Here is a 16,656-nt window from a genome sequence, read left to right as displayed (position 1 = left end):
ACCCACTCATTCCTAAGTCAACTTCTGCACATAAAGTAATACTTGTGTTTGTGTGTGTGTGGGAGGGGGGGGGGGGTGCCTATCCGCATTATTTAATTTTCAAATACAGTTTTGTTTACCTTACATTTCCAAGGTTTCCACTATTTTCGCGAAGAAATGAATAGCCAGTATTAAAACCATTACTTCTCCTAATATCGCAATTCTTGATGAAAAATGAAACTTGCAGTACAAATATTCTGTGAGGGAGTAAATTTTCAGCGCACGCAATATTCTGGCGTGGCCTATGGATACTAATGAAAAGAAGATGGAAGGTTTCTCTTTGGTTTTCCGCTTTCCGAAGTCCCGTTACAATTGACATGGCTTTAAATCGTGATAAAGAAACCAGTTGACTCTTTTACGTGACAAGGAGTTCCCCGGTAGCTTCTCCTACAATTTGCTGAGCAGGTGATTCGAAACTTTTCCTCTTGACATTAAAACGGACTCCCTCCTCCCCTTTCCCCGGTCAACTCGGCGTGGAAAATGTTCGATTCGGCCACGTTCGTCCTTGCCAATGCGAACATTGCAATACAAGCGATATGAGATTCTTGAAACAGGTTCATGGAAGTCATATAATGTAATCCGTACATGTCAAAGAATGATAAGATCTTCCCTCCCTCCCCCTCCCCCCTCCCAAGGTACAGCTTTCCACTTCCCTATCAGTTGCAAAAGCTGTCTGCGAAAGCTCACGTGTTTGTTTTATTTATCTTTTCTAGAGAAGAAGTTTAGCTATAAAAGAGTTTTGTGGCTCAGCTTGCAAGTTATTTGACACACGGAGTGTAGACACATCATGAACTTCACAATATTATCAGTTCTTGCTTTCTTGACGTCATTGACAAGAGCAGCAGGCCAAGATTTAGAGCCACCGTGTGACAGGTAAGGAAGATTGCATGGTTATGCGTTGTTTTCAGATAATGTGTCCATAGGGATCGAAATGAACGCGTTCCGGCTCGTCAATAACTGGAACCTTCCGTTCCGTCTCGTCACTGTCGTAACAGTAGAAAAAAAAGCAGACAGCATGTTAACGGAAGTAAAGCGTTTCGTTTAGTGAAAATTCCCATTTCGAGCCCTGGGTGTCTGCAAACATAGAGCTCAACGTGTCGCATTCCACTTAGCGACGACGAGTGAATGGTTAACTAATAATTTGGCACACACAAGATAAACTATGTAGAAAGTAGGAGGCTCGACTAGGATTCGAACTCTGGTCTCTGGCACGCCGTGCCTTTGCTGTACCAGCAATTTTTCCTCTTTTTAATGCGGAAGGCTTTGCGTGTCATCCTTTCGCAACATTGCACCGTTCTAATTTTATTTTGCGTACAACCGAAGCGTGTACAAATGAACTACCGAGCCAGTCCTAGTATCGCCTTACCTCTTACCTCTACAAAATTGTCTCTGTCAATGATACTGGCAGGGACGGCATCTGTTAAAACACTTGGATGGTAGGTCCATTTGTTTAATTTTCCTTCGCTTTTCTTCCACCTTCGGCTAATCGCGAAGATGGTGCTGAATGGTGATAAAAATAATTTGCTGCCCTCAGACCATACATCTCTCGATGTCGCTGTGCGCCTCCCCTCCGCTGAGAAGGTCAAAAACTTAAGAGTATAGAAGGTCAAAAACTCCACCCCCAGAACGAACCTCGCTGCCTGTGACGAAATGCCACTTGGAATGAAACAGACGCCTACCCTGATTTCTGCTGGAACAGGAAGAGGTCAACGACACACTGTACATGTTTGTGGAAGCTGCAATAAATGACTTTGTTACCAACAAGATAGCGCGCTTTGCGAAATACCCAATTTGGTTTGACAGTGAACTCATTCTTATTTTGAAAAATAGAAAACAGGCTTGGAACTTGTGCAAACAGTACCCTGATGAACATGCATATAAAACGTTCTGTGATATTCGGAGGAACTCAAAATATTTATTTAAAAGTACAAACAACTTAACCCGACAATTCTCATTTCTTTATGAACAATGCTTTTCTTCGTGGAAATTTTCAGCGAAAAATGCAGGCTCGACCAAGACTCAAACCCGAGTCTCTGGCATACCGTGTCATTGCTCTACCACTTTTGTTTATAAGGAATGCTCCTATTCGGCAGTATCCCGCCATTCACACATTTCTCAACCTGTATTCTCGTTTTCAGTCATTTCGGACAAATACAAACATCCAAGTCCTAGCCGGGATTCGAACCCGGCACCCCTGGCTTTGTAGCGAGCTTTGCTAACCACTCAGCCACGGAAGACGACAACACTAAGCTACCGAACCGGCCTGTCTTAGCTGCGTGCATACCGAGCAATGGCGCGGTATGCCAGAGACCCGGGTTCGAGTCCTGGTCGAGCCTGTATTTCTCGCTGAAAATTTCTACGTAGTAAATCTCCTGTGTATGCCTAATCTTAAATAATGTTTTCTTGTTTCAACTTTATTTTTTTCATCTATAATGATAATATATGACTGACATGTATTTCTTTGAAATTGATGCAATACTTGCATTAATATTTATGTGTCACCTATAGGTGACGCTGTGCATAATTGCTAACTTTTTTTGAACTTCTGATTACTTTATTGATAGTTACAACTTCTGGCACGAATATAAAATAAAAGGTAAAGTTACCCGGGTTATAGCACCGTGCCATGAAGACAAATTTAGGGGATGAGGAGCTAGGGCTCCACACATTCTCGATTTGAACAATTTTTGAGGTGATGTGATCAGCACCACAATCTGACTGCCTTTACTCCCCCAGGGTTGCCCCCAGGTACCCATTGATAATGGTCAGCATAGTTGCCTTCGGATATAAACTATTTTCCTCCCCTCAATTACATACCTCGTTCTAAACAGACAAAAATGAATAAAATATAGTTTCATAACCTTGTTTTCATGATAAGAAATAAAATAAGTAATTATACAGGGGTGGGCATGAGACTGTAGGTATACAGTATACAGTATATAGTATAGTACAGTATAAACTTAATTAAATTCCACTATAGTATAATTTTATGAAGAAACACTTAACGCTGAAGATTACTATTACTATCTTAAATGTTCAAATTGGTGTCCTTCACCATTTACACACTTTTGTAATCTAGATTTGACACAATGTTAAATTCCCAGCCATAGCGACACAAGAAACTGAAAAGAATGAAAAAATAACAATTAATAAACAAAAGACAAACTGAGCAAAGCTGGGAAACTTAATAAAGATATATTTTCCTGTAGCCACAAACATGTGGTCAAAATACTCATTCCAATCCACCTAATATACCTATTATACAACTGTGTACCTACTTATGCCCAACCCTCAGTAGCGAAGCGTAGTCTTACGAAGGAGGCAAGCAATGTTTCGGTACGACAAAACATGTAGTACAATGGCACGCCAAGAGGGGGATTAAAGGTTTATAGCCTCGTTGGCCCGTTCGCTGGATGTGTCAAAATATCGTAATAAAGTGACGGTTCTAAAAATAAACCATATGATCCTCAAACGTCACATTTACTTTCGAAATTCCAGGTAACGTTATTCGTATGGTAGTAAACGTCTTACATATGCGAACTTTCCGCATACGACTAAAGGGGTACGTAATATCTTATTTATTTATTAGTACTTTTATTTGTTCATAATTTTTAATGTGGACAAACGGTGACCAAACCGATTTTAGATAAAATAACTCATTTATTTAATTTACACTGCGTGATTGTAATTTAGGATTTGTGGGCACCCTAAAAATCGCATTCGGAGTCAAACATTAAAATAAAAAGTTAAACACCAACTTTAAAAATTTCATTTCAAACCAAAGAAACACGTGCATAGACGATGTACTCACCACAATAAATTCCAAACTCCTTTGCATATATAGGAAATTTCCCGATATCGGACAATTCAACAAATCTTAGGGCCTCAAGGTTCTCAAAACGTGAAGACACTCCCATGCTCTTTCCACAACTGGATAGCATCCACGCAAGATCACTTTGGAAATCTCTGAAACGACCGAAAGTGATACCAACCTATTTCCTTAATTTTATCCCTCGTGGGAAGGAAAGATATATCAGTATGGAGATAGAAATTAAGCGGTGAAATCAGAATCATTACAGCAGAAAGAGTATATACATAATATTTAAGTAATAAAGTGTCACACAGAGGCGGGGCCGGGGCCGGGGCCGGGGGAGAGTTGCCCCCCCCCCCCCCTTTGGCCCAGTATTCCTAAGAAAAGGAAAGTCAAAGGCAGGAAAAGATGACAAAATGAGGACACTACTACAAAAAATCCTGGGAGCACCACTTGTGTCATAATAATAAAACTTAAAACATGTTCCTGTGTTCATAATGTGTACAATGTATACGATTTAATTGTGCTGTCTAAATATCAGTAGAGAGTTATTTTTAGATAGCTTTATTTTCACCCCAAGTTTTATTCAAAAGCAGTCAATTTATTGAATGTGGTTGTAAAATTTGTGAAACAGCTCACTTGAATTAGGTGTAAATAATTTGGCAGTTGCAAACACTGGTGCGGTCAACACTTTTGACGTAATTTGAGCTGGACCGAGCTGGACACAGGGTGCAGACCAAGGTCCGTCGAATCTTCCCTCCCTCCCTGGGGAAACTCTTCACGGGGGTGCAGACATTTCACTTCCTGAAACACAAACCCCCGCCCTTTACCATCTCGCCCGAACTCCCAATATCCATTTTTTTACACGTTTTACAATTCGCGAAATCTAAAATAAATTGTAATATAAAATGATATATATATGGAATTTAGAACAATGATAATAACTTATTTTAGTTATTTTATGACTAAGAATTATTTTTATATTCGCGATCTTGTTTACGTGTTCATGAAGACACAAATTCTTTACTCGTAGTTTTTGGTGGTAATATATCCTTCTGCTTTCGGTTGAGCTCGGCTATTTTCGGGAATCACGCAAGCTCAGCAAGCAGAGCTTTTGGTATAAGCGTTGTGGACGGGTTCCACTCGAATTTCACGCTTCGCCATGTGACTCCTTCGGGTGCGTTATTTTCCCGCAGAGCAGCCGCAAGCATTGAGGCTGGTGCTTGCTACAGAGCTGCTGAGGGAGTTTGCGGCCGTAATTTTTCGCGAAATCGAGTGCGATGGAAACGAAATAAGGCTAAAACATTAAGTACATTAAATGATATTCGAATAATGCAAGCAGTGCTTGCATTACTTGTACTATATCTTCGCCTCTGCCAACCCTGTATGCAACACGAAATCAAATATTTCATATTACACTTCTTAGGTGTGGAAGTTGTGCCAACACTTTACATGCAAACCATTGCTACACTTCTGGTGCATAAATCATGTAAAAAATATTCCAACAACTGCACCTCAAGTCCCTAGCGTACGCAGGATTTTTTCGGAGGAGGCTGGAATTGTAAAGGTGGATATCATAGCTGCGTTGTAGAAAAGGCGGGATACGCTATAAATGTTTCATAATTACTACTTCTAACCTTCTTTCTAAAAGTTATTCAAAGACAATAATTAATCATGGGTCATTTTTGGGGTGGCTTCAGTTAGCACTTCGGTCCCGAGATCTTTACTACTTTCTTTTGAAAATTTTGATTTTCTCAAAATTCCGGGAGGAGCTCTAGATCCATCAGCTTCCCCTGCGTACACCAATGACCCAGGTTATTAGGTGCATTGCACTAGTGAAAATTTTAATTTGGTTCTTAAAGATGTTGTATGTATACGTACAGTGTCTCTCAAAAGTTTTAGGACAACGACATTTTAAACTAGGCAACCCAAATTACGTAAGGCGCTGGTGGGTTGCGTGTAGAGTTAGGGTCAATTTCAGGGTTTCCATATGCACAATACATATTTATGAAATACGCGAAAGGAATAACACCAAGTATTATTGTATAAAACTCTAAAAAAATATCAGTATTACATTTGTCGCAAATGAGAAATAATTTCTGAAAGAAAGAAAATCGATTTTCTAGTATTTCATCGCTGATGAGTCTACACAAAGGAAAAGAAGAGAGAGGAAACAAAAAGGGCCAACAAATGACAGGAGAAAAGAGAAAGCGAAAGGGGAAGAGGAAAAGTAAAGGAGGGAAGAAAAGGTAGGACAGATGTGGATAGGAGAAGTAATGAGTAGAAAGGGAAAAGATGCGAGGAGAGATGAGGAAAATGGAGCAAAAAGGAGAAGAGAGGAGGTAAAGAGATGATGAGAGGAGAGGAGAAGAGGAGCTTTGAGAGGAGAGGAGGAGATGAGAAGAGGGGAGTTGAGAGTAGAGTAAAAGAGTGAATATGAGAAGAACGAAAGGAAGGGGAGAAGAGTGCAGTGGAGTTGGAAATCTAAGACAGGAGAGGAGATAAGAGGAGTGGAAAAGAATGGGATGGAGACAAGAGGCGAGAACAGGAGGGAAGGTGATATGACATATAAGCAGGGGAGAAGAAGTGGAGAGAAGAAGGAGAAGGATAGAAGAGAAAGGAGACGAGAGGAGAGATGAGGTATTTGTAGAAAATATCGTCTCAGCATCAAGAATTATGCATTGATCAAAATATCGACATGAAACATTCAGAAATATTTTAAAATGAATTGGAGAATGTATTAGATCGGTGTAAAATGCCTTTTGGCTGAGTTCAGAGCGAGATAAAATCTGACAGGTAAGATCTCTGATTCTACCTGCGATTATACCACTAAAACATGAATGTAATTTTCATATTTATAAGAATTATCTAATTTTTCTCCCCTTCTGAAATGGAGGTTTTGTTATTTAACATTTCTCCTCCTCCCATCGTTAATTCCAAACAGAATCATTCGACTTCACACTGCGCGGACATCAGGTTGACAACACTGTTCGGCAAAATTAAACTTTTTGTCGCTCCCATGAACCAAATTAGGTGATTCTTATAGATTTCGAGCTCCTGAGTTCGAATCCGCAACCCGTTTTTCTCCAAGACGTACCAGTTTTGAGGGAGGGGGTGGGGGCGGGTTTCAATTACCACGCAAAGGTGCTATTCTCCCCCCATATAAAATTGCATGCTATCATCAGAATTTCAATATAAAACAAGCAGATACAACTACATAAAGAGTAAAAGTTCAACATTTGCATGTCAATTGGTGTTCCTGCTCCTCTTGTAATTTGTACAGGGTGACTCGCGTGTCGCATTCCAACAGAAGTCGTCCAACATATTCACACTCCATTTCCCACTGTAGCGCCTCTCCATGGTAGCTATTTGTTGATGAAACCTTTCACCGTGTCCATCGGAGACCTCACCCAAGCTGTACTGAAAAAATATAAATATGCTGACCAAGGCAGTAATTTATTTTATTAAAAACATAAACTAAACGTAACGTTTCAACCTTCTAGCAAGGTCTTCATCAGACTCTGTATCAAGAACAAGACTTTTGTACTTGATACAGAGTCTGATGAAGACCTTGCTAGAAGGTTGAAACGTTACGTTTAGTTTATGTTTTTAATAAAATAAATTACTGCCTTGGTCAGCATATTTATATTTTTTCATAATAATGGAAACAAGGCTTAATGGTGTTACAAGCTGTACTGTTGAGGGAAGAAGTCCAAGTGACAATGCAGGAAATGTAACTTGAGGGACATATTAAATCACATGGTACGAAATGAAGTAATTAACCTGCCCACAATGTCTTTGTAATTAGGTGACTTATGATTCCCGAGATAATTCTTCAGTGATGTAGTCAAATTTCAGTTGTTCCATAAGCGACGGAATGTCACTGCAATACACCAAATCACCATCCTTTGTAAAATTAGGAACTAGGCTCACCTCTCTTTTTCTGTACATCGATATATTCACATCTCGGTCAAGTAGATTCCATTGTTGAAGTCGTGATGCAAGCAACAGGGCCTTGGTCTTCGGAAGGTTTAAGTCTCTGATCAGATCATTCAGTTCTTCCTGACTTATCACATGTGGTTCCTTAGTGTCAGACACTGGGGCGTAATTGGGATCTGAATGCGTACTCGAAGATTGTGCAACATCCTGACAAGTCGCAGGTTCTTCGTCGGATGAAACACTGCTCAGTGTGTATGAGTCTGGTGGTACGGGTACAGGCAGAACAACATCATGTGGGAGAGGTCTCCTCGCGGAATCCAAGTCAGGATACTGTATTTTATGCTTCGTGCCTTTTCAGAAACCTGTAATATTGGTCAGGCAGAAGTAACAGTCTGCAACATGATCCCGGGGCTCGTGCCAAACCACAGGTACGGCGAATGGTATCGATTTATGTGTACCTTTCAACCAACCTTTTAGAGAACGCGCACACGAGTTACAACTTTGTTTGGGAGCCCAATCGCGATCCTGGTCGCCGACTTTACACCCAAAGTACAGGTGGTACGCTGTCTTTAGGAACGGTGACAATGCCCTACTTTGCTCCTTGAAGACCACTTCCCCACATATGTAGCAGAATGAATCTACCGAGTTTTTACAATTTCGTGGCATGTTGGTTTAACACAAATGTCAATATTTCACGCAGAAATATTTTTCCTTAACGATATAAACAGACACAGAGTAACGCGACTCTCTTACACCACGATCACCTCGGAAGTAAAATATCTGCTTCATGGGACAACGAGGTGGATGTCTTGGCACCTTTTTCCAGCCACATCCTGTTTGTCGTCTAGACAAGGGGGTGCCAACGAATGACTACAAGTTGATTACGAATCCTTTTACCTTGAAGGAAGCCGAGGTGACAGTGTAGGAAGAGTGTAACGAAAATAAAACGTTGAACTCCAATGTACACAAATAAGCCTGTCACACATAGTTAAAAATTGTAAGATACCATTCATTTTAGAGCCAGTCACTTATGGCTCATGGGACATCGTGAAAATATTTCTTCCAGTAGTAATGTTAAAATGCAATATTATTCACATTTTTGTTTTGACATTTATCTGGAATTCTCAAAAAAATGTGTGTTGTGGCAGAATTCACTGTTTTTTTGGAGTGGGTGGGGTGTATTTGGAATTTTCTTCTATTTCGGGGGGGGGGGGGTGGTTGTGGGGGCAGGGGAAAGAATGTTCCTAGGATATAGTAACAATTCTTGGATTGAGGTAAAAATACACAATTATGCATTCCAAGCATAAAAAATACAATTTCATTACAAAAATACAATTTTTCGGTAATTTTTTATGGAAAATGCCCCCTAAAAAAAAACTTACGTGCTGGAACTTTTTCAATGCGATATTCGTAATCAGCGACTCGAAATCTATAAGGTACACCCTTTCATCCTCGTGGGAGGATTTTCATGCCGATCAGTGCAATCTACAACGGTAACCACTGCCTTGTTCTTGAGAAAAGCTAAGAGGAGCTGACCAATGTGAAATGTAGATGCAACTCCTCCTCCTACATGTAACGTGCAAAGAATACTTGTTTGTTAAAAAGAAAACGAAGGTAGTACGAATTGACGCAAACATTTAATGGAGAATTGCACATGATGAAAATTTTTCTTTCGATATTTGCGGAGGTATCGTTGCATTGAATTGGAGCGGGTAAAGGGGTAAAATTAGTATGTCCTAAATTACCACAAATATAAATAGTTGTTTCATTAATATTTGTCAATGTCTTTGAAGCAGTACACAATTATCATCATAATTCACGAGCTTATACGTAAAAATATTCCTTTGAATATGTGGCAATTCATTTATTTGTTTAATTTTTCGTAGTAAAGTCCAGATGCAGAACAATGTAGCTATTTTACACTGTTACAATGCACTTCTTTAATAAAAGGGAATTTTTTAAAAAAAAACACGTCGTAAGGAGACTCAAACCTGGGACCGCTAGATGCCCACTCGAGAACTCTAAGCACTACACCACGCCTTTACCTCCCGCTCAAACAACAATTTTTATATATTCAAACACTCCAATATTGTAAATGTCGTTGGATATTCATGTAGTTGAACTTCTACTTAAATTTTGAATTGCTTTTCTTGTATTAGCAGATATCTTCGAGAAAAAAATGTCGAAGTGATGAAGAAAAACGAGAATATTGGGAGCTGTTGTGAAAATCCGAGTTATTTCTTCTAACTTATTATTCTGATTAGACATTATTAATGGAAAATATCTAGAGGCTTCTACATTGCAGGAAGATGTTCTCTTCCTGTGATACTGCAACAGACGAAATGCCTTGTATACTGACGAAAGTCTCATGTTCAGAACAGTATTATGAAATGTATTTGCTGTTGCGTAAGGAAAGGCAAAACAAAGATATTCTATATAATAGTTATAAACTGCTAATTTCATTTCTCATTAATAAAACTACAGAACAATTTTTCCATAAACCTGTATGTTAAGTAGGTTGTAATTTATGTTTGGCTATTTATCATTCTTTATAATCATCAATCCAATCAATCATAAACATACACATGCCAGTTGATTTTTAATTTGACGAAAACGAAAAAAGCAGGCACTTCTACACATGCTGTGCAGGTAGTTTGAGGATTCGCAGGTTCAAATAAAGCTTACATTATTTATAAACATTCAAATACTTCGAAGCCTTCCCGAAGCCACCTTGTGATCAAGGAGTCCTGGATTCGATACCTGGTGGAGTCACAATGTGGCCACTTTAAACTGTAGGTCAAGAGCCGATTAGCCTTACTGTGCATAAAACGTACTTTAAGCGTCCTGCAATGTAGAAGCCTCTAGATATTTTCCATTAATAATGTCTAATCACAATAATAAGTTGGCCTCCCAGATGGCGCAGTGGTAGCGTTGTCGCCTTGTAATCAAGGGGTCCCGGGTTCGATACCCGGTGGAGGCACAAGTGGTTCGGATCCCACTTTAAACTGTAGGTCCAGTCCCGATTAGCCATACTGTGCATAAAGTGGACTTAAAACGCCAAATCAATCGATAATAAGTTAGAAGAAATAACTCGGATTTTCACAACAGCTCCCAATATTCTCGTTTTTCTTCATCACTTCGACATTTTTTTCTCGAAGATATCTGCTAATACAAGAAAAGCAATTCAAAATTTAAGTAGAAGTTCAACTACATGAATATCCAACGACATTTACAATATTGGAGTGTTTGAATATATAAAAATTGTTGTTTGAGCGGGAGGTAAAGGCGTGGTGTAGTGCTTAGAGTTCTCGAGTGGGCATCTAGCGGTCCCAGGTTTGAGTCTCCTTACGACGTGTTTTTTTTAAAAAAATTCCCTTTTATTAAAGAAATGCATTGTAACAGTGTAAAATAGCTACATTGTTCTGCATCTGGACTTTACTACGAAAAATTAAACAAATAAATGAATTGCCACATATTCAAAGGAATATTTTTACGTATAAGCTCGTGAATTATGATGATAATTGTGTACTGCTTCAAAGACATTGACAAATATTAATGAAACAACTATTTATATTTGTGGTAATTTAGGACATACTAATTTTACCCCTTTACCCGCTCCAATTCAATGCAACGATACCTCCGCAAATATCGAAAGAAAAATTTTCATCATGTGCAATTCTCCATTAAATGTTTGCGTCAATTCGTACTACCTTCGTTTTCTTTTTAACAAACAAGTATTCTTTGCACGTTACATGTAGGAGGAGGAGTTGCATCTACATTTCACATTGGTCAGCTCCTCTTAGCTTTTCTCAAGAACGAAAGTTTGTAGGGCAGTGGTTACCGTTGTAGATTGTCAACCTGATGTCCGCGCAGTGTGAAGTCGAATGATTCTGTTTGGAATTAACGATGGGAGGAGGAGAAATGTTAAATAACAAAACCTCTATTTCAGAAGGGGAGAAAAATTAGATAATTCTTATAAATATGAAAATTACATTCATGTTTTAGTGGTATAATCGCAGGTAGAATCAGAGATCTTACCTGTCAGATTTTATCGCGCTGAACTCAGCCAAAAGGCATTTTACACCGATCTAATACATTCTCCAATTCATTTTAAAATATTTCTGAATGTTTCATGTCGATATTTTGATCAATGCATAATTCTTGATGCTGAGACGATATTTTCTACAAATACCTCATCTCTCCTCTCGTCTCCTTTCTCTCCTATCCTTCTCCTTCTTCTCTCCACTTCTTCTCCCCTGCTTATATGTCATATCACCTTCCCTCCTGTTCTCGCCTCTTGTCTCCATCCCATTCTTCTCCACTCCTCTTATCTCCTCTCCTGTCTTAGATTTCCAACTCCACTGCACTCTTCTCCCCTTCCTTTCGTTCTTCTCATATTCACTCTTTTACTCTACTCTCAACTCCCCTCTTCTCATCTCCTCCTCTCCTCTCAAAGCTCCTCTTCTCCTCTCCTCTCATCATCTCTTTACCTCCTCTCTTCTCCTTTTTGCTCCATTTTCCTCATCTCTCCTCGCATCTTTTCCCTTTCTACTCATTACTTCTCCTATCCACATCTGTCCTACCTTTTCTTCCCTCCTTTACTTTTCCTCTTCCCCTTTCGCTTTCTCTTTTCTCCTGTCATTTGTTGGCCCTTTTTGTTTCCTCTCTCTTCTTTTCCTTTGTGTAGACTCATCAGCGATGAAATACTAGAAAATCGATTTTCTTTCTTTCAGAAATTATTTCTCATTTGCGACAAATGTAATACTGATATTTTTTTAGAGTTTTATACAATAATACTTGGTGTTATTCCTTTCGCGTATTTCATAAATATGTATTGTGCATATGGAAACCCTGAAATTGACCCTAACTCTACACGCAACCCACCAGCGCCTTACGTAATTTGGGTTGCCTAGTTTAAAATGTCGTTGTCCTAAAACTTTTGAGAGACACTGTACAAGGTAACCGGGAAATAGCCCTGTCTTTTGAAACAGTTTTGAATGTGTATTTATTTTTGGTAACAGTATTCTGCGATGGCGATAGTTAAAATATTGAAGAAGGAATAAGTCGAACCCAACTCTAAAAACGTTTTTAATGCAACACGATGGGCAGGAAGAAATGAAGCTGTGTATACTGTTAGAGAGAGGATTGGTGACGTTTGGGAAGCTTTGTCTTCTATAACATTAACAAGCAGAAAGTCAAATGAAAGAAGTGAGGCTTCAGCATTAAGGGGAAAATTTAATCTTTCAGTTTCATTTTATTATTAGCTGTTCAATCTAAATCTTGAAGCAGATAATATCGCTTCTAAGTCATTACAAGCAGAATCTCGTGATATTATGGCTCCATTTGATCTCTTAGGGAACGCTCTCTTAGAAATGACTGAGCTTCGGGGATAATTTGAAGCAATTGCTGAAGTGATGGAAATAAGCCAAGTGGAGGGATTTCAAGTGAATTCTCTGACAAAAGAATCAAAAAGATAAAGATGTATTTTGACAAAATTATTTTAGCACTTGGTATGGTTATTACAGCGCGCTACGACGCCCGGGGTCCCGGGTTCGAATCCATGCCTGGACATGGATGTTCTTTGCGAGTGTCACTTCATCAATTAGATCGTATCATCACTTACCCCAATCTTCGCGATTAGCCAAAAGTTGCAAAAGAGCAAAGTAAAATAGACTAAATTTGAGGACCAAAGACTTACCAACCGAGAACGTTGGTTCAAAGTATCAATATTTTACTAACTAGACACAATTTGTTCACAACTGCATAAGCGTTTTAATGGCATGAAAGCAGTTGTAGACACATAAGAACTGATACAAGCTTCTATTTGTCAAATTCTATAGAAATTAAGCTTCGCCACGAACCTCATATAGTTAGTTAATTGACTTCCAGTTATCCTGCTGTATGCATGTCTCGGTCACAGCAGCGAAGGCAGAGACATTGTTTTCTAATTGAAAATAATTATAAAAACCTATTTACGGAGTACTATGTGCCAGGAATGCCTTAATGGTCTTGCTTTAGTCAATTGAAAATGAGAGAGCCAAAAATAATTAATTTTAACGAAGAAATCGTTGCTTTTACAGAAAAAATCAAGAGAGAAATAATGTAAGTCTTAAGTTACAAGTGAGTACAAATACTTTCTTCATAAAAATGAAAAATGATAATGAATTAATAAAAAAAGTAAGCATTGCAATTATTAATTTTCATTTGTTAATGAGTAAAAAATGTATTGTACTTCACAGTATCTATTTTATTGGTTATTTTGCGCAACTCTTATTCTTATTAGTCTCTAGCATTTGTAAAAAATAAATAAACATATTTAATCATAATCAAGAGAATTATATTTGTTTACCACCCCAGATGTTAAAATTAAGCATTTTTTGTACTAGTAGATCCAGCCACTATAATAGCAGTAACTCGGGGCCCTACTTGAGTAGTTTGCCCCGGGTCCCGCATGAGTCTCCCTACGACCCTGGTTACGACGCCAGGGGTCCTGGGTTCGAATCCCGGCCTGGGCATGGTTGTTTCTGAGCATCCATTCATCAATATCATCATATCGTCACTCATCCCCATCTTCGCAAATTAGTCAAAAGTGGCATAAAAAGCGAAGTAAAATGAAGCAAATCAATCAATGAACAAACATTTTTTTGGAAAGTAGAGGGGTCTGAATGATGACCAACTCTGCAAAATTTATCTCACTGGTTATTTGCGTTTCAGGTGTTGCTTGGTGGATAACTATGATGATTATGATCAAACGAGGGAAAAGAAAACAATAGTTTCTTCGATATTGGAACTCAGAAATGTTGGATTAAGGGGGAGTGGGAGAATATAACTTATTATTATTATTATTATCCTGTGCCCAGTGATGTGTTCTAGTTCGTTTCCCCCCTTATTTTACGTCGCTCGTCTGCCTCTCTACGCTAATCGCAACGATGAGAATGAAATTAAATAGAAGAAGGAACACATGTTCAAGTTAGAACTCAAATCCAAAACTTGTGGCTCGATCGTAACCAATCAACGCTAGGAGGCACTTTGTCGAGCCTCCACAAAACTAGCATCTTCAAAGTCAACTATAGCTCCATTTAAGGTGCAATTTAGTTCTTTTGTTCGCATGAGGTTTGGCAACACTGCTGGGATGGCCGTGGAGGCAAGGAGAAACGCATTACACTTACGGGAGCAATACTTTATCCGTTCCCTCGGGAATAACAAACTTCTAAAGGCGTAGGAAAGTATATGGACGGAGAAAGACACGTTTAACAATTTCTTGGTCTTAGGAAAAGTCGAAACTTCCATTTGATTAGCCGTAACTTGAATTTGAAGTTGTCTGTCCATAAGGAATACATCGGATTCTGTAAATACTTATTCATCATATTTTTCAAACATCGTGTCTAGCTTAATCAACTTAAAAAATCGCTTCCACTTGCAACATGCATACTCTCTTGCCGAGCCTGTTTATTTCTTGGCGTGCCCATTCCGACGATATTGAAATAAATGCGCAACTTGTACGAAACTGTCGCTCTTCTTCTCCTTAATATATTGAATATTTAAATAAATAGCTTGGATTGGTGGTTATTGGTAGTTATTTTGTTCGTGTGGGCGAAATGGCTTATAAATCCTACATGCACAATTTTGTGTTTGAGAATAGAATAGCATAGCACATCGTTGCGGCAACATAATATTATTAAATTATGAACTGTCAGCATCCAAGTTAGGTACCTTCTTTCTTCTCCGAGAAGTTCGATCTATCCCATTTCTATTTGTATATTTGGGAATTCCATGTCCTTTTCTAAACAGGATGAATGGTGAATTGATGAAGTAACGAACGTAATGAAATACATGTCCTGTCATACATTCGAAACCAGAAGCTTGAAATAATGATACGTGGAACTAGATCCTTTGAGAGTTGTAGAGACGTGGAACGAGACAAATTATAGATTCGATATTCATAATAAAATACCTAACCAAAATTTAATTTACATTGCGACTTCTTCAGACATACCAAGCGGATATGAGACTGATTATTCATAGATAAGTCACATATTATGTTCAAGTGAGTGCTTCAATTAAGAGTGGTACGGGGGATGGTGTGCCCCATTTACCAAAATGTTCGTACAGCTTCCATGTGATGAAAACTTTGATCTTCTCAAAATTTCGGGAAAGGATGTAGTGCAGTGGCAGCTGGTGGTACGGATCTATGTGCACCTTAGCCTCGCGTCCAGAAGTGTTGTTACCTCCATCTAATTAGTTCCACCCGTTTCTGCTAATTATATTGCCAATCCAAGTTACGATGCACCTTTCACTGATAATGAGGCGATAGCAGAGTTATATTTCATGAAAATATATAAAAATAAGATTTATTACAAATTCGAAATAAAGTGATTTATTTAATCGATCACGAGAGAATATATTGTTTGGTCTCTTTCGTGACCTGTACAGAGGCGTAACCACGAATTTTTGTCTGGGGGGGAGCAATTACCAGGATAAAAACGTACCAAATAATAATAATGATGATAATAATAATAATAACAATAATAATAATGACTACTATTGTTATAGTAGCCGCGGTAGCTCAGTCGATGTCGGCCCCTGTGGCGAAGTAGTTAGCACATCGCGCTACGCTACGACGCCAGGGGTCCCGGGTTCGAATCCTGGCTCGGACATGGATGTTTGTGATTGTCTGTCCTGAAAAGTCCTGAAATTGAAATATGAATGAAATGATATGAGTGAATGAAGTGTGATGGGGGAAGCTTCCGCATAGGGGACTTTCCTTTAAAAAAAAAAAAAGGTCGTTAGGGCGTCTGACTACCATGCGAGAGACCCGGTTTCGACCCGGGGGGGGGGGGAGAGAACCGGGATTTTTTCCACCTGTT

General features: G+C 38.9%; 1 protein-coding gene across 1 annotated transcript in view; it reads left to right on the top strand.

Moving 5' to 3' along the window:
* Positions 1 to 720: 720 nt before the first annotated feature.
* LOC145982749 (trehalase-like) overlaps positions 721 to 16,656 on the top strand; it is a 43,110-nt gene continuing 27,174 nt past the window's right edge. Inside the window, exon 1 of the mRNA XM_083116119.1 lies at positions 721 to 912. Within this exon, the coding sequence (XP_082972245.1) occupies positions 827 to 912 (86 nt within the window). The 5' untranslated portion in view covers positions 721 to 826. The remainder of the gene's footprint in view (positions 913 to 16,656) is intronic.

This window comes from Lepisma saccharinum, unplaced genomic scaffold (genome assembly GCF_977018435.1).
Source record: "Lepisma saccharinum unplaced genomic scaffold, izLepSacc3.1 HAP1_SCAFFOLD_387, whole genome shotgun sequence".
NCBI classification, from domain to species: Eukaryota; Metazoa; Arthropoda; class Insecta; order Zygentoma; family Lepismatidae; genus Lepisma; species Lepisma saccharinum.
Note: the sequence above shows the minus strand (reverse complement) of the source record. Positions and strands in the feature narration are given on the sequence as shown.